This window comes from Lynx canadensis, chromosome A1 (assembly GCF_007474595.2).
Source record: "Lynx canadensis isolate LIC74 chromosome A1, mLynCan4.pri.v2, whole genome shotgun sequence".
Lineage (NCBI taxonomy): Eukaryota > Metazoa > Chordata > Mammalia > Carnivora > Felidae > Lynx > Lynx canadensis.
The window spans coordinates 77621386-77647893 of NC_044303.2; the positions used below are offsets into that span (position 1 = coordinate 77621386).

The window sequence follows — 26508 nt, forward strand, 5'->3', positions numbered from 1 at the left end:
TACTACAAGAAAAATAGAATGGGATGATGATTGCCAAGGTGCCAGGTCTGAACTTTTTGTGTCAGAATTAACACGCGCAAGTTGATCAAGTAGAAAAACCACTTCGAATGGCCCATGAGTGTGATGAGACTTGCATCTTCAATGGCTGTTTCTTGACTTTGTGAAGGAGCCATTGCCCGTTTGGACCCTTTGGCTGACCCCTGAAAAGCCACTTTAGTTCCCTGTGTCCATGGAAACACAGGGATGTGCGTTTACGGTAATAAGTAGGAGGCACTGAGATGATTCTCACAGGATAAGGATAAACGTATATGGCAAGAAAAGAATTCTACCGGAATGAGAGACAATTCCCACACTGGTTGACGGGTGGTAAATAACTGGTTCTCCTTCTTTCCCCGCCACCCTGTCCTCACTATAGTTTCATAGTACGATTAGATACTGTGCTGTTTCTCCCAACTCTTGAGATTGTCTTCTGGAGGGCTTACCTGTCGGGTAAGGTACTGCTGGGTTTTGGTCTCCCTCTCTCCGCTGCCATTCTCCCCAAACTAAAGCTCAAACATGGCGCAGTGGAATCTTCCAATCCCTCTATATTTGAAAAGAATTTTAACCAGTTGCAAAAGATACAAAGAGACAATGAAACCCTGTTTGTTATGGGCTATTTTTTTTTTTTTAAATCATTTTGCCCAGCGTCTTGAAATAGTAACTTTTTATCAGGAGAGTGGGTGGAGCTTGCATCTGTGTTGATCTGTCATTTCCCCACAGAATGGAAATTCCCAGGGCACAAACAAGAGCATGAGGAACAAGGAAGAAATGGACCGTGGCGTGGCCTTTGCACAGAAGAGGTAGATGAAGGTGAGAACACAGTTTTTCCTGGCCATATATCTTAAAAAAAAAAAAAAAAAAAAAAAAAAACTTTTTTAATGTTTATTTATTCTTGAGAGAGAGACAGAGCGTGAGCAGGGGAGGGGCAGAGAGAGAGGGAGACACATAATCTGAAGCAGGCTCCAGGCTCCGAGCTGTCAGCATGGAGCCAGACACAGGGCTTGAACCCACAAACCGTGAGATCATGACCTGAGCGGAAGTCGGACACTCAACTGACTGAGTCACCCAAGTGCCCCTTCTGGCCATATATCTTAAAGCCTTTAAGGAGTCAGTTGAAAAAGAACTCACCTCCTAAATCCTTTCTCATGAGTCAGCCCCCCTGTATTCTTCCCCCACTGCTCCCCTACTTTAGTCATCCCTCAACTCCCCTGAAATCTGTGGTCCACCACTAGATGGTCTTTAAACATGCACAGTTCTCCCAGTGTTTAACACTTGCAGCAACTCAGTGTCCCCCAAGCACCTCTTCCCACCCTCTTGTGGCCCCAGAAATAGCATGGTATTTCTATAATTATAATACTGTACCGTGTGTGTGTGTGTGTGTGTGTGTGTGCACGCATGCGTGAATGTGTGTTGGCATTTGCATAAAAAACAATTTTTAAAAAAGGAACAAAAACTGGAGAGTTTTACATTTTGGCGGGTTTTTTTTTTTTTTGTATTTGCGCAGACCATTTTAGGATTTTCAGTCTCAACAAAACACTATTAAAACGAAGAATCTAGTAAAATATTTGTGCATGTACTGCTAAACAATTCTAGCAATTTTATTAAGCAATACCTTTATTATTTTTTGAATATTCTTAACAGACTGGAACAAAACATTTTTTTTATTCAAAACAAAATATGCATACTGTACGCATGTCGCAGGGTTAAGTATGATGCAGAGATTAAAGTTTGTTTGAACAAAAACAAATGCCTGGGGGAATTTCATAGCTATAAAGTTAATAACTAAATTTTGTTCGCTACGAGGACCTTTTCTATGGTTTTCCTTCATCTCCCAGCTACACAGCAAACATATCTGAAGTGCACTTCCCAAGTGTAGTTAGAGTATAGGAAGGAATGTAAAGTGTTTTTTTTAATTATTTGTTTTGTTTGTTTGTTTTTTTAAAAACAGCCCTTATGAACTCTTCCTTCCACTGATTCTACTGTAAACTCATAAAAGCCTTTTTTAGAAAGCAAATTCATGTACACTCAGCAGGTGAAATGTTCCCACGAAAAGAAAAAATACAAACAGAGCGATCTGATTTCTTCTCTTTTTGTCAACTACCTAGAGCGTGTTCCAGTGACAGAGTTTTTGCACTTGAATGAAAATGGCTAACCTATTTGTTTTTTAAACAAGTTCTTCTTTTGTGATAATGCAGAATTGCATACACTTTATACCTGGAACAATTTAAAAATCATAGGTGGGGGAATACGGGGGTAAAATTGTATATATTCTGTATTCTGCCGGTGTTGGAGCATCTCTGCGGTCTCCTCCACGACCACAAAGGAGGAGAAAGAAACCCAGATTTGTGTCCTCAGTCCCTTTGCTGCCCTTGCAAGGGCCCGAGCGAGCCGAGACCCGCACGAGAGCCCGCCCGCAGTCCCGCAGGAGGGGCATCCAGCCGCGCCCGTCCTGACTCTGGGCGGGCTCGCGGCCACCTGACCACCCGCGACGGCGACGAGGGACGGGGCCTCGGGGGATGGGAGCTGGAGCAACGTAGTTCATGGTGGTTTTCTTTGCTTTTGTTTTGTTTTCAACATAAAAATGTGTTAACTGTCTGATTCCGCCTACCATGGAGAGCACTTGTTTATTCAGCTAAAAAGGAACCCCTTGCTCTGCTCCCGGCGGGGTCGGCGACAGCGGCCCGAGGACCGCGGAGCGTGCGCGCCCGCACTGCGGCTGCACAGACAGAAGCAAGCGATGTTGTCTGCTGGGGGCGGGGCTGGGGCTGAGAGGGGGCGGGGAGAGGGCGGGGCTGGCGGGGGCCGGGCGGGGCGGGGCCTGGGAAGAGGTTGGCGGGGGCGGGGCCTGGGAAGGGGCTGGAGGGGGGTGGGGCGGGGATGGGAAGGTTGGGGGAAGGGGATTGGGGAGTGGGGGGTGGGAATGGGATGATTGGGGGCAGGCATGGGATAGGGAGGGTTTTGGGGAGGGGACTTGGAGGGGCTGGGGATGGGAGGGGGCGGGGAAGGCAGTCGCTTTCGGAAGCGGGAGGGAAGAGTTAGGGGGTTTTTTATTTTTATTTTTTGTTGTTTTCTTTTTTTTGTCTTTTTTTATTTTTTTATGATTTTTTTTTGTTGTTGTTGTATTTTGCTATATACCGCGAGGTCATAGCAATCATTCCGCTAATAGAAACTGACAGGACATAGAGACAGAACTATCTGATGAACACACACAATGACTAGAAATATATATATATAGAGAGAGAGAGAGAAAGAGAGAAAGAGACAGTGAAGACTTAGTTTACCTCTGAGAAACCATCCCCAAAAAATAAATCCTGTATTAACAAGTGCAAAAAAATAAAAGAACAAATAAACCCAAAATCAAAGGAAAGCAAATAAAACCTCCAAACATTAAAACACAGTGTATAAAATGGTGTGAGAAATTTAAGTCACTTTACAGCCTTTTAGTCAATAAAAAGCTGTGTTTGTGTCCTCGTTTGGATCCAGGCCCATCTTCTGAGATTTTACCCTAAAGGCCCTGCGAGAAGCGGTTGGAGGGTAAAAGCACCCAGTGTGTCCGAGCGGCAGCGGGCGGGTGCTGGGTGCGCCCTGGCGGGGCCCTGGTGGCCCTGGTGGCCCTGGGGTGGCCCTCCCGGCTACTCCTCGCGCGCCGAGCTGTCTTCCAGCGCGTTGATGCCCCCTACGCTCAGCGCCGTGCTGTTCTGCGCCGCGGAGGCCGTGAGCACTGTGTGCAGGAGAATCAGTACGAGCACACACAGTTTGAGTCTGCTGTTGCACAGTCTGGTTGCTGATGACACTGTGAGTGACGTCCTGTGACAGGGGCCGCTGGTCCCCACCGTCCCTCTGGAGGGCTTGCTGGGGCGCTCTTCTCTCCTGACATCACAGCATTCGGGTTCATCATTGGTTAGGAAGGTTTCGTAGAGCCCTGGAGGGTGAAGACAGGACAGGGCCCGGTTAAAAGGCGCCAAGAGCCACGGGCAGGAGCTCACACAGTACAGTGAAGCTGTTACTCTAATGTTCTGATCCACAAAATCTTACAGGCAGTTAAGCATTTTGTAAAGGAAAGGCAAGTCAATGCAATGTGGACACATAGTCAACCGGTACTTCTAAGTTCCTCACTGCGCTCTTTTTACATTCCCGGAGGCCACACCAGGGAAGCTCTGGGTTGTGATGAATACAGAGTGAAAGGTTCCATTAGGTCCAAAATCAGAACCTGAGGTTCTGGATCAGCTTGGTGACCAAGGCTGTACAACCATCCTTTTTCTTTAGAAGGAATGCGATTAACTGATGTAACAGGTAAAGTAACAGTGACTACTTGTGCTAAGAGAAACAACCGAACAATTGTAACATCATAGCTCTAGGAACCAGCTTTAGTAATCGTTCCTCTCGACCTCACCCTGTCCTTAGCTCGCCTTCTTGGTGAATGGGCAGAGCGTTCTAAGCATCCAATGGGGACATTTCCGTTGGATTTATTTTGTAAATATTGTTCTTTTTCTTCCATTCGCTGTTCTACTGCAGAAGACCTATCTTATGCCTGGACCATTGCAGGAAGAGGCTCTCTGTTGTTCTATTTCCAACCTCCCCTGCCTTTCCAGGAATGCCTGCCCCCTCTCTTTTATCTTCCCTCCTCCCGGAATCTCTTCTCTTCCTCCCTTCTCCTTTCCCTGCTTCCTCTATAATAATGCATTGTTCTTATTTTTAAATTGATACATGGATATTTTAGAAACTTACAAATTGGTGAAAAGAATAAAATACTTGGCTACCTCTAATCTTTCCAATCTTGTTTCTTGCTCTGTTATATATAATTTTGTTAAGTAGCTACAGAACCCATTTTGTATCTTTTTTTTTTTTTACCTGACAGCAACATTTTCGCAAGAGTGTTAGCAAAAACTTTCTACACAGATTTTATTATACTATCCTCAAGCTTGAAACTTTAAAGGCGAGGACAGAGTAGTTACAAGGATTAAATCAAGATTTTGTATGTAAAGAGCTTGGCTTAGTGCCTAGTATACAGAAGCATGAAAAATTTGGCTCCTCTTAATAATAATAGCTAGTAGTAGTGTCTCATTGTCTCCACCTAACTAATACAATCTAAAATACCTTTTCCCATCTCTGCAGACTCATTGGCCAATGTTCCAGACAGCCTGAACTGCTGGTTCTTCCAGAGCACACGATACCTTCACCACTTCTCAAGCTGCTTTTTCTTCCTGGACTTTTTTCCATCAACTCATAGACCTTACTCTCATTTATCTTCAAGTTCAGCTTTCCTGACATTGCCTGTGTGAAGTCTATACTCTCTCCTGGGCTGCTAGTGTATTCTGTGGAACTCTTCAATTGTTATCTGTCCTTTTCTCCGCAATTGCTAGTTTTATGTCAATTTCCTTATTCATCTGTCACCTTAAAAGCAGGAACTATGTATTTCAGCTTTGTGTTCCCACTATGTAAGAATGCCTGAACAAAACAGATACTTAACAAGCACTTATTACATGAATAAACTCAATACATATTTGTTTAATTAAAAATCTATTAAATAAGATATTATACACTGCAACCTTCAGTTTCTTTTAAAGAAATGACCAAGATATCCTTATAATGATGCTTACAATATTCATTTCTTCTTAGGCATTCAAAGGTAAACTTCACCTTCTCCTAGATAGAATACGGAAAAAAAACTGAATTAATGAGGTCTGCATCTCCGACATTTTTATTGTATGATATTTTCTTTTTTCAAATAAGATACCTCACTAGTAGACTAATCATTTATTGAAGTATACATTTTCCAAATTATATTCTACAAAAAAAGAGAGTTTATAGTTAAGATTGTAAGAATAGAAATCTAAAGTTCATTTAGATCAACATTTTAGAAAGTTAATAGTGAGAATATATATATTTGACAATTTCATCCAAATAAGAAGCTCTTCCAAATGTGTTCAGAAGCTAGTTTACTGATGTATAACTAAAGTCAATTCAGAAAGAATAAGGCAGTTCATTTAGGCCAATAAATGTACTATTCTGCTTGACTGATAAAATTCACACTTTCTTTGTCCATCCTTTTATAGGATTTTTTCAGAGTTATACATGCATATATATATATTAATAATCAAATAATTCCACAAGATGTTTAAACAAAAAAATTCTTCCACCTCCCCCAGCCCCAATTTTTCCTTCTCAGAGACAAATACTTGAGCCTCTTTCTGCTGTTTCTGTATTTAGCTACATTTCTGGAAATAACCTGTTTTATGCTTTTCTTGATTTTTATCTTTTTATCTTTATAGACCTCCCCCTAGGGCACTTGAGGATAAAATACTCATTTTTCAGTCCATAGGCACCTCCCACTCTAAGTTCAGCATGCTTCCCTGTATTACGACGTTGTCAAAACAAGTCTTAACTCAGACATGCAGTCACCTGGAGATCTCCGTCCCTCGCCATTCTGGTTTTCCAAGAGCTAATCATTATCTAACAGTTTCCTACGTACTCACGACTTCAACCCCAAATCCCTCCCAGTTGTTTCGGCAGAATGGGGATGTTCTATCAGCTTTATCTCCCGGAGTCTTTCACGATCTGGACCTGTTGCTTTTATGCCTGGCGCACAGCCACCAGCCTGACAGCCTCAATGAACGACCCCCTGGGGACACCTGCAGCTTCTGTCCTGTGGCTCTCCTTTTGAGGAATAGCTCCTATGTCCTTTCTGGGTTTGGTGGACCAAGGTAGTATCTTCGTAAGGAAAAGCTCCTGGGAGCAAATTTCTGAGTTGCCGCATGCCTAAAAATGTGTTTATTCTACCTCATATTTAATTTCTTGTTTGGCTGAGCACGTAATTCTAGTTCAGAAATTCTTATCCTCCAGATTTCTTTCTGTGCATGACACCCATCTTCAGTTGTTGGGCTTCTGGACCCCGCCTTTTAGTTTTATTTTATTTTTTAATGTTTATTTATTTTTGAGAGAGAGAGAGAGGGAGGGGCAGAGAGAGAGAGAGAGAGAGAGGGACAGAGGATCCCAAGCAGGCTGTTCACACTCAGTGCGGAGCCTGCTGTGGGGCTCGAACTCACGAACTGTGAGATCATGACCTGAGCCAAAGTCAGATGCTTAAGTCAGACCGCTTAACCGACTGAGCTACCCAGGCGCCCCTGGGCCCTGCCTTTGAATTCTCTTATCTCATTTCTCTTTATGCCACTGCATCTCTTTGCTCTACTTTCTGGAGGATTTGGGGACTTTTCTTGTGTAATGATATTATTGAGTTTTTTTTTTTTTCTATCACATTTTAATTTCCAAGAGTTCTTTCACGTACTCCGAATGTTGTTGTTGTTTTGTTTTGAACTGACTGGTCTCATTTCACAGTTGCAATATATTCTTTCATCGTGGAGAGATTTGCAGAGCTTTTATTTGCCACGTTTTATTTCCTCCCTGCAGGGGCCCTGTTTTCTTCAAGTCATTTTTTTCTTCTTGGTTTGTTCATCTCTTATTTTTTACGCGAGAAGCCTGTGCGTTCTGGATCCAATGTCTGCAGGAGAAAGTATTGCAATGGAGCACCTAAGCAAGGTTGTGAGTGGCCTGGGAAGGGGACCTGCCTGAACTGTTTACATGGAGAAGTTTGTACATTTCTTTGGATCAGATTTCCCAGAAAACATGCGGCCTATTTGTCCAGGAGAGCAAAAGCTCTTTGAACCTTATCCATCCTTCCATCCTTTCGGATTTATGCCTAAAAACAATTTCTTTTCTGTTGGGTCTGCCTAGAGAACATCACTGTACTTTTCTGTATCTCGTTCTGCTCTGTTCCATCTCTGATTCATTCCCCCAGCTAGAATAATACCGGCAGGTGGATCCAGAAACCGTCTCTCGGCCCCTGGGCAGCTGCCTTCGATCATCAGGGCATCTGTGAAGGGCCATTCCAGCTCCAGATACTGTCCCTCTGAGAATCCTGCTTCCCTGACCCCCTGGCAGGTGCACTTCCGGGATCAACCACCTGCTTCCTGGGAAACCTACCCCCCAGCGGCTGAGTCTAACACATCATTCAAGGGACTACCAGAACTTATTTCCAGATGAAAAGAATTCATTTCTCACACAATAATTTCATTGCACAAATGAAATTCATTGCACGTTATATATATTAGATGAATGAACTGAATTTCATTGCACACTATATACATTAGAAAGGGAAAAGGTTACGAAAGGGAAAAGGGAAAGGGTTACGAAAGGGAAAAGGGAAATTTTCAGTGAATGAAATGTTCTGATACATTTTGCTTACAAAATACTCTATTTGAAATCTCTAACGAATCCTTAGCTGCCATTTGGCATTAAGTAATAATAATAATAATAGGAATTACTATTCTATCTTATAGTTCCAGCCTCATGGAGTTTTTTTGGAGAATTAAATAATATACACAAATTGCTTAGAATGGTGCCTGCAGATAGTAAAATCTCACATAATAATTATTGCTATTGTAAGTTGGGACAAAGAATAGAATCAGATTTATTATGGTCGAGGGGAGACGCCTGGGTAGCTCAGTCGGTTAAGCGTCTGACTTTGGCTCAGGTCATGATCTCATAGTTCATGGGCTTAAGTCCCACATTAGGTTCTGTGCTGACAGCTCAGAGTCTGGAGCCTGCCTCCCATTCTGTGTCTCCCTCTCTCTCTGCCCCTCCCCCGCTCTCGTTCTGTCTCCCTCTCTCTCTCTCTCTCTCTGTCTCTCAAAAATAAACATTAACAAATTTTAAAAAGGTTAAGGGCACCTGGGTGGCTCAGTCGGTTGAGCGTCTGACTTTGGCTCAGGTCATGAGCTCACAGCTCCTGAGTTTGAGCCCCGCGTCGGGCTCCGTGCTGACAGCTCAGAGCCTGGAGCCTGCTTTGGATTCTGTGTTCCCCTCTCTCTCTGCCCCTAACCCACTCGCATTCTGTCTCTGTCTCTCTCAAAAATAAATAAACATTAAAACAAAATTTTTAAAAAAGATTAAAAAAAGAATTTATTATGAGAAAAGACTTTAAAAAACATCCAATTCAAATTCTTTTTCTGTTTTCAGTTGGTCTGAACCACTCATGGAAGACCCTTATTTTTAATAGCTCAAAACAATTATTCTAGTGTAGTCATTACAAATATTATCTAAGTACAGGAATGTCAGATGTTCTAAGGAAATGGTGAAAATAAACACATGATAATATTTAAATGTAATCCTTCATTGTCTCAGTAATTTACCTTTCACCACCTTTAAGTCCAGAAATATATGTCTATTAAAATATCTGAACAAGTAATATGCTTAATATTTTTCTGAATGCAAAAGTTTAAGAAAGAGTAAAGTAAAAAGAAGGGGAGGAAATCACCCCAAATCCGACTTCATTAGGATGAATGAAGAAACAAGAAGAAACTGCTGCATTTGTTTTCCCAAATGTTTATTCATACAGACACATATATTCACACATAAGTGTGCATGTAATTTATAGATCTCACATGTGAGTAAGATTCTACTCAGCATGTGTGACTGCACATTGTTAATCTTTATTTGGTTTGGTAGGAGTGATTTTAAACGTTGTGTATATTACTAAGTGAGATCATATATGTAATATACACACAATATATATGTGTATTCTATATACATAATTACGGAGTTTTAGAAACTCTAGTTTGGAATCTAAAAAACTTTCTGGATACCAGCTTTTCTTCAAGGTAATTTGCATAATTTTACAGTTTCTTTTATGGCTATCAATCTGTGAAGGTTTTTTGTCAAGTCTGATCATTCATATTTCTCTAAAAATAGCTTGTCTTATTGATAGTTTTACATGTATTAATGCAGAGTTATGCATATTTTAAGACTAGGCTTCTATATCTTCTTTATTGTTAATACTCTATTTCATCTTTTTTTTTTGTCCCTGATAAGACTTGAAAGATTTTTTTTTGTCCACTTTCCTTTGCATGATCAGAGATACAGGTCTTGAAATAATGGATATGTTCTGATATTTATTCTGTTTGCTAATGCATCAGTTTCTTATGTTATTTCCTTCTTCATCCTTTGTTCAATCTTCTTTTATTATCCCCCTTCTAACCATATTGAATTGAATGCTACTTTACTCGTTCGAAATCATGTTTTTCCTTAATAAGTTAGTTATTGCTTTAAATTTTCCTCTGAGAATAGCTTTAGCCAATTCTTTCATGTTTTAATTTGCCGCGATTTTACATTTTCTGTAACCGTAATGTACATTTCCTTTTATTTTTTAAAAAAAAATTTTTTTTTAACGTTTATTTATTTTTGAGACAGAGAGAGACAGAGCATGAACGGGGGAGGGGCAGAGAGAGAGGGAGACACAGAATCGGAAGCAGGCTCCAGGCTCTGAGCCATCAGCCCAGAGCCCGACGCGGGGCTCGAACTCACGGACCCCGAGATCGTGACCTGAGCCGAAGTCAGACGCTTAACAGGCTGAGTCCCCCAGGCGCCCCAACATTTCCTTTTATATCTAAGTGACTTAAAAGAGTGTTTGATGGCTTTTTAAAAATGTCAGCTGATACCTTTTCAAAACTAATTTTGTCACTAACGTCAAGTTTTATTTACCTTAGTTTCAAGAACGTGGCCTTTAAAAAAGTTCTTTTTCTCAGAGAGCTGGGTGGCTCAGACGGTTAAGCATAAGACTCTTGATTTCCACTCAGGTTATGACCCATGAGTGCCCGACATCCAGCCCAGCCTCAGGCCATGTGCTGACAGTGCAGAGCCTGCTTGGGATTCTCTCTCTCCCTCTGTGTCTGTCCCTCCCCCTCACTTTTGTGCACCCTTTCTGCCTCTCACAAAATAAATACATATACTTAAGAAATTTTATTTTCTCTAATTATTTTCTTTGTGGTTTTTCTTTGCATTATGTAAAACTATTATCTTGCTATTTTTTGCAAATATTAACATTGCTAACAATGCTTAGTCTCTCTGTTTATATATTTTTTGCCTATTAGAACGTCACCCACCGAGAAATGTGTCTTCTACAACTGTTTCTAATGATTTTGCTTTTTATACATTTGGCTATTATGTCAGCCACAGACATATGTATGTCAGGTACAGAAAATTCATAAATCTTCACATTTTTCACTAGACATTTACTATAAATCAAGAAAACATGACACTTTGTTAGTTTATTTTTGGTGAAGTTTTATTGTTGTTTATATTCCTCTTGTCGTATAGAGCATATTTTGTCTGGTATTAATGTAAACTCCATGCGTATTAGCATCCATGCAGATACATCATCTGATATACCTTTGTCCATTATTTTAATTTTTCTTGGTCTCTTTATATTTTCTCTCTACTGTGTTCTACATGTAAGTTTCACAATGATTGAAAAGGGGAGTTTAACCCATTTACATTTATTGTCGGATCTACACTGCTTGGTCTTGCTTTTATCATCATATAATAATATTTCCAAACATTTAAAATTGTTTTTTACCACTCCCTTTGCTTTCTATCATTTTCTGTGTGAGCATATTTAAATGCTATTTTTTTCATAATTTGTTAAATGCTGGCTGTTATTAATTCTACTTGAACTTTAGCTTTTAAAAAACCATACACACTTGAACTTAGATTTGTCTAATTACCAGTATCACTGATAAGGAGGTTAACAAAATTCTGTTTCTTCCATCTCCTCATTCTGTATCATTTTTTGGCTACCATCAGATGTCTTAAACTCAGTTATTATCAAATTACTCATATTTTATATTTTCTCACCTAGTAACTATTATTTAAAAAGTTTTTTTAATGTTTATTTATTTTTGAGAGAGAGAGAGAGAGAGAGAGAGACAGAGTGTGAGTGGGGGAAAGGCAGAGAGAGAGGGAGACACAGAATCCGAAGCCGGCCCCAGGCTCTGAGCTGTCAGCACAGAGCCCGACGTGGGGCTCAAACTTACGAGCCATGACCTGAACTGAAGTCGGTCGCTCAACCCACTGGGCCACCCAGGTGTCCCTCACGTAGTAATTATTAATAATGTTTGCATATTGCTTTATATCTATCTTATTCAGGGATTATGTGGTTGCAATTAGGATAATCCCAGAGGAGCTAATTTGGGTGAAAAAACGAAAAGAACAAGAACAGGTGGCGGGAGTAATACTGGAAAAATTCAAGCCTATTTCATGAACTGCAAGGCTGAACCAGGCAGCGTGAACGACAAATCACGGGATTACTGTGGCCATCAGAGAGAGACGTGCCCTCCCCCTGGTGGAGGTGAGCACTGTAACCCATATGCCTGGATTTCCCCCTGCACACCTCCCCCGGCAGGCGGGCTGGGCTGCCTTTTCATGCATGTGGTCACACAGGACCCCAGCATTTTGTTCTCTCAGTGCAGTGCCATTGGGGAGTGACAGGGATTGTGGGCTTTTCGTGACACACTCCTGGGGAGGCAAATCCACGGGACTTGTTTCTCTCATCCGCGCGGGACCAACCAGCCACACGCTAGAGAGAGATTCCCGCAGAACAGATGCAGCCTTGGATGGTGGTCCAGTCTTTTTGAAAGAGAAATGTGACGTCCAGTGGTCAAAGACATATTTTCCCCTGGAGCCTTCCCCTGGAGCCCCTTCATTCTCAGAACTCGGGACTGTTTGGAATTTAATCTAATTTCTAAAATTTTGCCAGAATGGAGAGAATCGCTTTCACCTGCCCATAGGATTGTCCTCAAGCTCAGGCAAGATATTTCCTGTCATTTTGTTTCTTTTCTCAGTTTTATGTTTTGTATGTTTTCAACTTATCACATCCCCTGTCTCCATTTCTATACCGCAGGTTTCCACCTTGGACCTGGCCCCTACATTCTTCATGCTTGTCCCTCCCTTTTGTTTATTCCGATTTCTAGATGGTTGATGCAATACATCTAGCATGTGTTTGCAAGTTTTCTTTGTTGCCCTACAATATTTCCTTTTTAAAATCTAAGCCCAGTGTTATGGTTGCCTGCTTCCCAGCCCAATTCCCTTTCCACTCTTCTCCTCTTGTCTTAAAGTTTCTGTATGTTCTTGAAGGTTATTGAGTAGATGCTGTGTAAAATTACCCTGGGGTAACTTCTCTCCAATACGTGCTGTAGCATTCTGCTTCTCAACTTCCTGCTTTCATGTAAAGCATATTTTATGAGATTCCATATTTTGTTTTCTGTGTGACAAAGGTTGAACCCAGTCCCCCGCAGAGATATTAAAGACCTAGAACCTAGTACCACAGAATGTGACCTGATTCGGAGAGAGGATCTTCAGAGACTTAATCAAGAGGAGGTCACTATGGGATACCTAATCCAATATGATCTGTGTCCATATATTAAAAATTAAAAGAAAAAGGAAATTGGACACAGAGACAGACATAGACAGAGTGAACATTGTGAACAGACACAGGGAGTAGGTTGGGTGGACAAGTGATGTATCTATGAGCCAAGGAATACCAAAGTCGCCGGCAAACCCCCAGAAGCTAGGTAACAAGTGTGGAACAGACTGTCCCTCACATCCCTCAGAAGGAACCAACCCTCCCAACACCTTGATCTCAGATGTCCAGCCTCCAAAATTGTGACACATTTTTCTTACAACAGCCCTGGGAAATAATATTCTGTATATTTCTCTTTTAACAGTGATGTGTCAAAACAGCTCGAGTGACTTTATTACTCACTTGGTTTGACATCTCAACCCCCACCTCCACCCCCACCAAGGATGGTTAGAAGTGCAGTTAGGGATCCAGTGCTCTGGGTAGCCCTTCCCAAGTTAGTTTCATTCACCTGAATCTTCTCTGTGCTGTATTACGATACTCATGTGACCCACACCTCTTCTACCGACGCTCTCGTGCTGCACTGGAGAGGAAGCCCATGCTTTGCCTTGGGGACCTTGCACGGCTGTCGAGAATGTCTCTGGTCAGCCGGCCCTGACCGCAGGAAGTCTGGGAGAATGCTTGCCAGCTCTCTCTCAACTCGCCCTTATCCGTAAACCATTTTCCTCCAAGCGAGTACTTGTGGGATCACAGGTCTCAATTCTTGCAGGGGAGCCCCCGGCATGCTCTAATGTGATCTGATTTCCATTCTTCTTGAAGAAATGGCTCAGTCTCTTGCACGTGGATGGGCCCTTTCTGATGACCTGGAGTTTTCACGTTCCCTTGGTTATTTTACTGGAGTCAGAAGTGGGACAGTCGGATGCTTCTGTTTACTTGGCCATTTACTGTCTGCCCCCCCAATAGGAATTGTTAAAGGTAGTAAGAGAGTTTATCTGGAATGCATTTTCATAATAAAAAAATAAATATTTTGGAAATAAACTGGCAATAATGGCAATGAGAAAATTATTACATGTGCATGGAAATAAAAATGCTCGAATAACATCAGAAAGCAAACATTACCTTTTTTTAACATTTTTTAAAATGTTTTTATTTATTTTTGAGACAGAGAGAGACAGAGCATGAGCAGGGGAGGGGCAGAGAAAGAGGGAGACACAGAATCCAAAGCAGGTTCCAGGCTCTGAGCTGTCAGCACAGAGCTCGATGTGGGCCTCGAACTCATGGACTGAGATCATGACCTGAGCCGAAGTTGGACGCTTAACCGACTGAGCCACCCGGGGTCCCCAAAACATCATTACCGTTCTTTCTCTTTGATCCTAATACTCTTCTCCAGGGAAAACACTTTGGATGGATTCTGTTTCCACATTTTTGTTTGCTTTTATGTTGGGAGTGATTATCTTCAGAAGTCTACACAACAAATCCCTTCACCTATATCTTAATCCAGTGATTTAGACCCACTAAGAAAGCTGTATCACTATAGTTCTCTCCTCCCCCAGTGATCCCTACATGTGGCCAATCACTGCTTTTCTCTAAAAATACAATGACATTTCCCTATGTGTTTGTGCTCTGTATGCTAAGAGCACACAGCGCTCTTCAATATTCAATATTTTGAATATTGAAAGTAAAATAAAGTACATCCTTAGCGTTCCTTTAATCCCACTTCATTACAATATTACTGAAGATAGTTTAAACATCAGGCAAAACAGATTCTCACTTTTATGCTTCATCAATTCATAAAAATCATGAAAATTTTAGATAGCTTTGTATGTGACTCGTGATTCTCTTGCACATTTTCCCCGAGTTCCAATTGTCTTTCATGTTTCATATAATCAGGAAAATATTCTACATTCTTCCCTGTATCGCTAACTCATCCAGCCTCATAATCATACCCGTCTCGATGTTCTAATACAAACTTTTTTTAAAAATTTTTTTGTGGCACAGATATCATCTTACCATTTATTTTTCACTATACCACCCGCATTAAGATCCTACATTATCTTCTTTGCTGTGCCCTTGTTTCACTAGAGTAAAACTTCAATTTATGTTTCGGCTAGCACATGCGGAAGGTGAACTTTCATGAGTACCCATATTTTTAAAAAATGTTTTTAAGTTTATTTATTTTGAGAGAGAGACCGAGCGACCCTCCGAGGGGGAGGGACGGAGAGAGAGAGGGAAAGAGAGAGAGAGAGAATTCTCAAGCAGGCTCCACACTGTCAGCACAGAACCCAACAAGGGACTCAAACCCATGAACTGTGAGATCATGACCTGAGCTGAAACCAAGAGCCAGACGCTTAACTGACGGAGGCACCCAGGTGCCCCCATGCGTACACATATTTAATTTAAACAAATAAACTTCATTGTCGCATTTTGAAAGGTAGTTTCTCGGGTACAGATCCTAGATTCATAATCTTTGTCTTCTAATAACAGGAGGCATTACTTCACTGTATCTTAGCGCCCAGCGCTGTGGTGGAAATTCTAACTGTGTGTGTTTCCTACTGACGTTGTTAACAGATCGCTACTTACCAGCTAAACCAGCACACATTTCTTTATGCACAGTTCTGTGGGTCAGAGGTCTAGCGGGGCTGACTGGTTTCTCTACCCCTGTTCACAAACCAAAATCAAGACACTGGCAGGGCTGAGTTCCTCTGCAGAGACTCTTGGGAAGAATTCACTTCTATGGCTATTCAGTCTGGTGGTTCCCTTTGCTTGTAGGGACCGGGGTCCTGATGTCCCTGTATACTGTTGACAGGGTAATTCTCAGTGTCCAGAGGGCGTGTGTCCCCGCTTCTTGGCTCATGGCCCTTTTCTCCATCTTCAAAGCCAGTGATGACCCACAAAGTTCTGCTCATTCTTCCAATCTCTCTGGCTTCTCCTTTTTCGTCATCTCTTCTGCCTTTCGCACTGTCTCTGTCTGCCTTCTTCTGTGGTTTTCTGGGCTCAGGTGATCAGAATGGGTCCACCTAGATAATCCGGAATAATCCTCTATCTCCAGGTCCCTAATCTTATTCCTACCTGCAAAGTCTCTTCTGCCATGCAGTGTGTTCACGGGTTCTGAAGATTAGGTTAGGGGCATTTTTTGGGGGGGGTGATGGTGGAGTGGGCCATTATTCAGTCTACCGCCCTGCCCTCTGGTTTCCAAAGATTCACATCCATGCCGCATGCAAACCACACCCTGAGGTTCCAAATGCCTCCCTCCAATACAACATCAACTCAAAGTGCAGAAATCTCTAAATCTTAGTTCAAAATCCCCGAATCCCATAGTCCAACCACCTAAATTAGGTATTGATGTGACTCTGGGTGTAATCCATCCTGGGACAAAATTCCTCTCTATCTGTGAAGCTAGAAAGCAAGTTATCTGCTCCCAACATACACTGGTGAGATAGGCAGAGGCCGGGAGTTATAGACACTCTGCCTCAGATAGGAAGAAAACAGAAGGAAAAGGGGGTCATCAGTCCAAAGCAGGTTCGAAGTCTAGCTGCACAAACGCCATTTGGTTTCCAGGCCTGGGAATAGTCGTGTGTGGTTCTCAGCTCCCCTCTGGGCTCAGAACTCTGCCCTCTGACTCATCCTTCCTCTTTTATGATGAACACCACGTGTTTGCTGCTGAGAAGTTTCATTAGCACGTTTGGGGGGGGGGGTCTGACACCCTTTCTTCCTTCCATCCTGTCTCTGTCCTTTCCAGTCAAAGCTGGCAGTGTTCTTGTTGATCTAAATTCTCAACGATGTGTGAGCTCCTGGTCTGTGCCGCAAGGATCCGCCCCATCACACGAGAAGCTCATCCACAGATCTTTCCCAGGTAATCCCTCCTCTGCTTTTGGCTACTGCCCAGGTGGCCGAGGGGATCCATGAGTCACACCTTTCACTTCTTCGAAGAGCCTTTAACTTCCTCCTCTGACCATTCAAGCTTTCTGAGGTATTAGCCCAGAACCCTCTGTTCTCTTCTGTTTTTTTCCTAGAGTGTGTTTTCCTGAAAGGAAAGTCTTTTAATCTCTTGCCTTCTTGGAAGACAGAGATTCCCCACATCATCAAATCCTGGATTTGTGTTGTCGAACAGTTCTCTCACTTCTCGCTCCCCTTTTGCGTTTTATCGTAAGCAGCAAAAATTGCCAGGCTACACCTTGAATGCTTTGCTGGGACATCTTTTCGGCTGGAGAGCCAATGCGCATCACACGCAATCTCTGCCTTCCATGCTCCTTCAGGGCACGATTCTGCTGAGCGTGCCGAAACCACGTAACACGTTTCCGTTAACACCTTCCTTATTCCTCTATGAGCCCTGGCCGGTGGTCTTTAACGCCACACTTCGACATCTTGTTCAAGGCAATCTGGGAATCTCATTAGCCTGGTCCTTTATCTTCTCCCAACTCCCCCCGCTGCCTTGTTCCAAAGCCCCTTCCATATTTCCTGGTATTTGTTACACGGCCCCACACGTCCGGTACCGAAACACCCATTTGCTTTTCAGCGCTGCTGTAAAAGCTGTCACAGGCACAGTGGCTTAAATGGCATTCATTTAATACTTCCCTGTTCTGCAGGTCAGATGCCTCGGCTAGACTGGCTTCCTCACTCAGGGTTTCGTGAGGCTGAAATCGAGGTGTTGGCCTTGACTACCCAGGCCGATTCCGGAGGTTAGCAGAATTCACTCTCACGTGGTTGTAGAACTGAGATCCTGTTTTCTTGCTGGCTGTTGACTGGAGACTCTGTTTCTGGAGGCCACCTGCATCCCCGGTGGTGGCCCCTGTCCCCGTGGTAAAACTGTGTGGCAACAGAGGGGTTGAGTCCTTCCCGCCTTCAGTTTCTCTGATTTTCCTGCCTCATCTTTCTGGCCCATGCTTCTCTGTTCTGTGATGACATTGGCCCACCTGGACAATCCAAGACAGGCTTTCTATTTTAAATGTGAGCTTGGTGATCTTGGTGATCCTGGTGAGACCGGTGATCTTAATTCTATGTGCAAAGTGCTTTCTGCCATGTCATGGGTCTGTAATGTCATGTGATCACAAGCATATGACGGGGGGAGAAGACCAAGGAAGCCAAAACCCACCTTGATGTCAGCATCCCTCTCTTTCCCTGGAGGGCTTGCTATCCTCTGTGAAAGCTCTTTGGATGGTCCACGTGTCTGTTGCATTCTAAAATCTCAAGAAGACATGTTTACGTGTGGTTTCTTTATAGCTTCTTCTGAAGTCATCTTTTGAAAATTGGATAGTTTTCTAGGGTTATTTTATTTTATTTTTATTTTTTTGAAGTTTATTTATTTTGAGAGATGGGTGGGGGGAGGGAGAAAGAGAGAGGGAGAGAGAGAATCCCAAGCAGGCTCCATACTGTCAGCGCAGAGCCCTACAAGGAGCTCGGACTCACGAATCCTGAGATCATGACCCGAGCTGAAACCAAGAGTTGGACGCTTAACTGGCTGAGCCACCCAAGAGCCCCTGGGTTATTTTTTAATTGTGCTGATAAAACAATATAAAATGAAAGGTCAACCTAAGAAATGAATTTTTTTTCCCCAAACCATAATGATCATCTGCAGAAAGAATTAGAATCGGACTTCTGAGTATCTATATATTTATAAATTTTATAGTTATCTTTTCTAAGCAAGGGCAAATTTTTCCATTTGAGTAATTTTTCGAGGGGAGTAGTGGCCAGGTGTATCAGACTAGTAAGATGAACAAATGTTAGCATCGGTCTTGAATCTAACCATTTATAGCATTATATTCCTTTTCTTCTAGCTGATATCGTTGAGAATAATGATCACTTCTTCACCCCATCCTGGTACTCTAAATACCTGGCAGGCTGTTTATTCCCCAAAGAACAATACATATTTATTTGATGAGGGGAAGGAAGCAAGGAATAATGCCCCTCAGCTGTAAGAGAATGTTTCAGTAAGTTGAGTCGTTTGGATGACAAAGCAAAAATACCTCGATATAGAAAGGCCACTCAGATCTGAAAGCTAACTGTGCATTAACTCGAAAATAAATCGCTCTAAAAACTGAAAATGATGCTAAGTGAAAGGAAAATCAAAAGTCCACATTAAAATGGCAGAGATGTTCTGCAGAGAATTCACTCATTCATTAAAGCCACAAGCGGAGTCGAGAAATAAATTGGGCATTTGAAATGTCTTGAAGCTAAGCAGAGAATTTTCTCCATAACGGGTCCTAAAGTTTTCCAAGACTGTACTAGAAAAACAGACTGTCTGCAGCCTGAGAGAGTATAATCTAAACCGAAATCTAGCACATGCTGTTAAATATCACATTTCACATTGTTATTTTCCTGAAAAGGGTTATAGTGATTTTTTAATTTTAAAAATGTAGTCTAAGAAAACAGAAAAGAAGAAGAAAAAAGGAATGGACAAAGAAGATACAGTCTCACTAGATATATCATTCTAATTTTCCACCCCTCCCCTAATGAATCCTTTGATGGTGGCCTTGATGAAGACTTTATTGGCTGGTGTGGAGGAAAGCCATATGGGTTTCTGGAGAAGTCAGTGTGCCATAGTTCAGCTGTTTGGGTTTGCACAAAGCATCAGAAGAGTGCAGGGTCCCAGGCCATGGGGACTGTTGGGACAGAAAGGCTCACGTTCCTCTTCCTTATTCGGATCAGTTACCAAGTACAGCGACTCGAGCGGAGCTTACAAGAGTCACCAGGGAAAGGAATAAAAATCTCAACTCCTCCTCTTTCTTCACCAGGAACCATCGTGGCTGTGAGACGCTCTCCCTTCTCCGACCAGACTGCTCTCGCAGATGGGAAGTGTGTCGAAGGAACTTCATGAAGTGCGTTTCAGAAATTGAGAGAAATATCTGTAAGTGTGTCCTAGGAATCCACATCACAGGAGGGTGTGAAAATGCTGGAACTCTCTGGGACATGTTTCTGGGACTTCGTGCTTAGCACCCAGCTAGTTTCAGCAGCGAAGAAGCCATATGAGAAAAAGTGTAGTGTATGGTCCTTGTTAAGCACATTACCTGTGATGTTCTGCTTCTATTTACTTGTGTTATTTTTCTCCGTGAAACGGCACAGTGGGCTCACCGATTATAAATCAGTATCATTGTTTAGTATGTATCCCACAGTCTTTTTTTTTTTAATTTGGAAATCCTTGGTAACTATGAGTCTGCAGAGGAAATCTCCTTGAAAACAGGAAACTAAATAATTCTGTGGCTGCGGTATCTCAAACCATGAGTTGTAATTGAAGAGACAGTTTTGCTAATGCTTTGATCCATCGATGTTTTTAGAGTACGAACAACATTTCCTGCTTTTCTTTCTAAAAAGAAAACCAGACTTTCTGTGTAATCCCAGAACACGTACACAAGTATCTCAACGTCGATGTGCACTCAACAGAGGCAAACACAAGGTAATGGCTTCAAGGCGTGGAAATAGCTCATAAAGAGACCCTGACTTCAAAAATAAGCTTTCTTTTCAATGAGTTAGGGGAAAATCATTTTCCTAATTTGATGTACCAGGTTTTGAAACATTAAATATGAACAAAACCAGTTGTGATTTTAGTCAAAATGTTTGTACTTAAAATAAATGCCCAAACTTAAATTGGTAATACTCTGGCTCTAAAGAACAGCAAATGTACATGAGCAGTTTACAGACCAGATAAGAAAATTGGTCTCAGTATCTTAGAGTTAATGTTAAATTAAAAAATGTATGTATTAACTGGAATTCTTGGCCACTTTTGTTTTTCAGATTTAAACGGAACTGAATTCTAGTAGTCACAACATTTAAAGTAGGGCATTCAAATGAAAATAAAATAAAATAATCATTTTCCGAAAGGAATTACAAAAACATTGGAAGCAGTGACAGGGGGCAGGCAGGTGCGGTTTGGTGGATGGAGTAGCTATCTTGAAGAGGGTATCACTCATCGTTAGAGAGTACACTTCCATTAAAAACAATGCCATATCTTATATTTAACACATATTTTCCACTGAGTGAGATCCTGGCATGTCAGTTGCCAAAGGGAATGTCTCTAGCAGCAGCGTTTTAATTGCTTATTTCCTTAGTTACAATGCCAGGTATAGCAGCATAATTATGATTCATTTCATCCAATGATGTCTTGAATGATTTGTTCTGCTTTCTGATTGTTGCCCTCTGGGGTCATTGGTTTAACCTGCCATTGAAGAAACAAGACTCAAGTTTTAACAAAATACAAAGGAGCCTGACAATGGTTGCTAATTAGCCGAAGGATGAGTTTACAGTGATAGAGATAAAACACCAAGAAATGATTCTCTCTCTCTCTCTCTCTTTTTGGGGTGGGGAGGGGGATAACAGGATTTAACACTCACTTATAACTCTTATTTGAGAGCTCGAGAGTTATCTGTTTGGTAGAAGATCCATTAAACTGGGAAGATATAAAGAATGGTAAGAATGAGTTTTTAAGTGTGGCTCAGAGGTGATACAATGTAAACTAACACATCGAGAAGTTAGCTCAGTGCGTCCCCTCCACTTGACCCCTGCTGTGTTTGATTAGTCTGCCACTCTGTTCCATGTGAGGGAAGCGGCATTCTTAAAAATTCTGTATTTCCCACAAGAAACAGATTCAGGAAAAGGAGAGCGTGCCTGGGTCATGACAGAAAGAAAGGAAGGAAAAAAGAAAAGATCACGTATGAAATTAAAATGAGATGTTATGAGGCACTACAAAAGAGAAATAAAAAGAACCAGTATAAAAGAAAAAAAAGTCCAAACACTAGTATTTAAAAAACTGAAAAGTAATGACGCATCATGCTTTGCTTAAAACATACAGAAATATTCACAATATTCTATGTCCATAAAGGAGTGAGAAGCCAGAAGTATAACACATCGCTGGGGAGAATCTATGCGTGGTCATAAATGATCTGAGTTTTTGGCAACAAGTATCAAAAGCTGAACTTTTGGGGCGCCTGGGTGGCTCAGTCGGTTAAGCGTCCGACTTCAGCCCGGGTCACGATCTCGCAGTCCGTGAGTTCGAGCCCCGCATCGGGGACAGAGCCTGGAGCCTGTTTCCAATTCTGTGTCTCCCTCTCTCTCTGCCCCTCCCCCGTTCATGCTCTGTCTCTCTCCGTTCCAAAAATAAATAAACGTTAAAAAAAAAAAAAAAAAGCTGAACTTTTGTGTGTCCTTTTACCCACCAACTCTACCTAGATGAATTTATGGAAAGAAACCCGAAGTGAATGGAAGTAAGTGTGCATATATGTACATAGAAGCGTTTTTTAATATAGTCCTATAATTAGTAAAACGCTTAAGTAATTTACGTTATACTCATATCCTGTATTATTATTCAAATGATATTTTATGCTGCAGAAGCATATTTTAGAATGCAAAGCCCTATTCATTGTATAGAATGTTATTTTCCCCTTGGTGGTAGATGATGGTTTTTCTTCCTTTTGCTTATGTGCATTCACTGAACGTTTTAAAATGATTAAGCATACATTTTCTAGCTTAAATATAGCAATGAATATCCCTTGACAGAAAAGAGGCTGTGGGTGTTCAAAGCTCTTTGACCAACAAGGTTAGATTTTTTTCAAAGAGATGCATCTTTTCTTTAGTGCAGGGACACTGAGCATTGTGCACCGGATGGGGCTGCTTTGGGCTCTGACTCGGTGCTTGCCAGCACATCTCCCCTGGGAAAGTCGCGCTCGCTTCCTTGTTCTCCTTGAGGCGTGTGGTGGGCAGCTGCCGTTTAGCGCAAGGAACATCACCCTAAATGATGAACGGCCCGCAGATTTTACTTTGGGGATCGGCCATCCTCCGCTGGACGGATGCGGTGCACGTGAGGCTGATCCGGCCCCTGCCCCCTGGCCCAGGCCACAGTGATGGCTCAAGTGTGGACACGGGACCGAGGTTAGGACAATCGGACTCCAAAGCGGGACTGCTGCAAACACACCAGGAACGGGGTGATCTCTTCCTGCCGAAGTTCCTAAACTGAGTGGTTATAGATCTGTAGCTGTTGGTCAAATCAATTAACGAAGAGAAAAGCAGAGCCTAGAGCTGGGGAGAAAGAGTCAAGTGGGCGATGGGGACAGAACTAGCGGTTGGTCCACATCGATGTCTCATTTCTCCACGTGTAGATCAATAGACATCTACATGATCTACATGATCAATATAGATCAATATACCTACATTCTCATCATATCTGCGTTCCTCCGTCTATCATCTATCCATCTATCATCTATGTATATATCTATCCATCCATCATCTATCTATCTATCTATCCATCATCTATCAATCATCTATCTATCTATCTATCTAATGAATAACATATAAGACTCTGATACTTATCCCTGGACTTTAAGATTATATAAACCAATGAATCCTCATTTTGCTTACATCCGTTTTAGTTAGGTTTCTGCCATTTGCAAGGGTCACCAACGTGCACACTCTCCTCGGAGACATTGTGGGGATTTAACAAGATGAACCTTAAGTACTTGGCTGAATGTATTACACATCCTCTGCACTCACAATTAGTGGCCAGTAACAATCCTAACAGTGGTGGTAATGGTAACGGTAGTGAGACAGGACGGTTGCAAGGAAGCAATGGATTCAATCTTCTTCATGGATTTTCTCTTTGCTTGGGAAATAACCTGTGGAAACCTGAGGAAAACTGTGGGGCACCTGGGTGGCTCAGTGGGTCAAGCGTCCCACTCTTGATCTTGGCTCAGGTCATGATCTCACAGTTCGTGGGTTTGTGTCCCGAATCGGGCTCTGCACTGACAGTGTGGAGCCTGCTTGGGATTCTCTCTCTTTCTCTCTCTCACTCTCTGCCCCTCCTATTCTCTCTCTCTCTCTCAAAATAAATAAATAAACTTAAAAAAAAACCCGAGGAAAACTAGTTTCTCTGTATCCCCTTTTCATGTCTGTGCATTTGTGATAATAATACTCTCCATACTTACTTCCAAGAAAAGTAATGGAGATATAGTGAATTGTTCCCTTCCTGCTCTGTACTCTGTTAAGACTTTACATGTAATAACACCAGTCTAGTTTTTATTTAATTTGTTAATTCTACAAATGAACATGTGTGTCTTAGGTTATGAACCACATCTATTAATCAATCTATCTCCAGCATCTGGCACAAGGCCTGATAATAGATGTATGCAAAATGCTGGCTTCCCCCAGAGATGTCTAAATCCAAATCCCCAGTACCTGTGAATATCTGGTTATGTGGCAAAAAGGAATTAAGGATACAGATGGAATTACGGTTGCTCGTTAGCTGACCTCAAAATAGGAAAATTAATCCAAGTGAGACGAATCTAATAACATGAGCTCTTAAAATGGAAAGAAGGAGGCCAAATCATGGGTCAGAGAGATATGATGGGTGAAGAATCTTCTCCACCACTGTTGACTTGACTTTGAACATGGAGATGGGGAAGAGCAAGCCAAGGAATGTGGGTGGCTTCTGGAAGCTGGGAGTTGTCCGAGCAGACAGGCAGCAAGAAAAGAGGGACTGTGGTCCAACAACGACAAGGAAATGAATTCTGCCAACAATCAGAATGATCACGAATGGGTTCTTCTCTTCAAGCCTTTAGAAGGAACACAGCCTTCTGACATCTTGATGTTACTCTGGTGAGATCTGTGTCCACATTGTGACCTATAAAACTGTGAGGTGATACATTTATATTGGTTTAAGCCACTAACCACTGCATTCGTGACAATTTGTTACAGCAGTGGTAAGAAATTAATGAGTGGGTCCTCAGGAAATTCTTAATGAATGTGTGACAATGCAAAAGAAAACACCTAGGAGGAAAGGACATAGAGTATAATATGGCGGAGAAAGAGTATAATTTTACATTCTTTCACCACACTTCCCTTGGACATTTTTCTCCGGCATAGCAGGTGTTTTGTAACAGAAGCTGGAAGAGGTCATGACCCTCTGGAGTCATCCTTTTGGTAAGAAAGTCACAATGGAGAGAAGGCCAGCTACTGCAGGTACAAAGTAAAGTTCTGGTGAAAAGGCCCAGTGAGCGAGAGCAGGTGCTGTGCTAGGCAGGAAGTCAGATGCTCCGGCTTCTCCCGCCGGCCTCCCTGAGGACTTGGGAAGGTTCCCTAACTTCTCTACTCTTCAATGTTCTTATCTGCTAGGTTTAATCGTTGAGCTACTGTGTTGGACAGATACAAACAACTGTTTCTCCACCCTGCAGACATTTCTAAGTGATCACCACACCTGTTCTAGTGACACCTCAATTCCCCCTCAGTCCAGGCAACAGTCCTCGCAGCCAGCGTGGGACCCGCCATGGCACTAAATGACCGCCAAGGTCCTTTCAGCCCCGAGACTCCACAAGCTCACACAAGGAGTCCCCTGGCTATATGCTCGCGTTTGCTTCTGTTTGTGCTAATGGACGGAGCTTGTGATCTTTCCATAAATTTGATGCTTTTCCTTGAGGGTGGTTTCTCCATGCTTTCAAAAGTTCTCTCTTTGTGGAAAGAATAAAAGCAGTGAACATACATGTAACCCTTCTTTTTTTGTAAGGATTAAGGTTTGGAATTCAAAAGCTGTCCACAAATTTCATGAAACTATTGTATGTTATATTTCATTCCAGAACAAGAGTAGGTTAGAAGTGATTAGAACAATCCCATTTCCAAAAGGAAGACAATTTATCTAGAGATGAAAAGTTTATTTAGCTAGAGATTTTCCCTCTCCCACCCACCACCCCCCCCCCCATCCTACACTTAACAATAGAATTTATTTTTTGGAGCAGTTTTAGTTTCACAGCAATTCTGAACAGAAAACGCAGAGAGTGGCTAGATTTTCCAAAATAAAAACTTCCCTCACAACTGTTTCCTGAGATGAAGGGTTTTCAGATTCAGGCTTAAACATCTCCTAACTGTTGGACCATGAAAACTTGGACACAGCAAACACAACAGCGTTGCAAATTGATTGTGGTTCTAAAGTTCTTCGAAAGGAGGTTCGTGAGATTTACGAAAATAATTTGATTTTACAATTAAAAATGATCTGTGATGGTGAATACTCTCTTTTCATTATGACTCTCTCTACATAACTATTATCTTCTAAATCCTCTTGGCTGAGCCAGCTCATTGCCTTTATAATTCCTTTTTATTGCTTCCTCCCTTCTAATCCTCTAGAACTTTTGAAGTACCCCAAATTCGTCTTCATATAAGACTTTGACGTTATTCTATTCTTGAACAAACAATATTGAATGTTATCTGTTTTATTCCAAAATTGCTAGGCATTGCTCCGACCTGCCGTAACCCAGCACCACAGACGGGGGCTTGGACAACAAGAATGTCTGGTCTCATGGTTCTGGGGG

General features: G+C 42.0%; 1 protein-coding gene across 1 annotated transcript in view; it reads right to left on the bottom strand.

Annotated features, from left to right (window-relative positions):
* Positions 1-3659: 3659 nt before the first annotated feature.
* Positions 3660-26508, bottom strand: part of FAM155A (family with sequence similarity 155 member A) — a 625045-nt gene continuing 602196 nt past the window's right edge. Inside the window, 1 exon segment of the mRNA XM_030313895.1 lies at positions 3660-3961. Coding sequence (XP_030169755.1) covers positions 3672-3961 — 290 coding nt within the window. The 3' untranslated portion in view covers positions 3660-3671.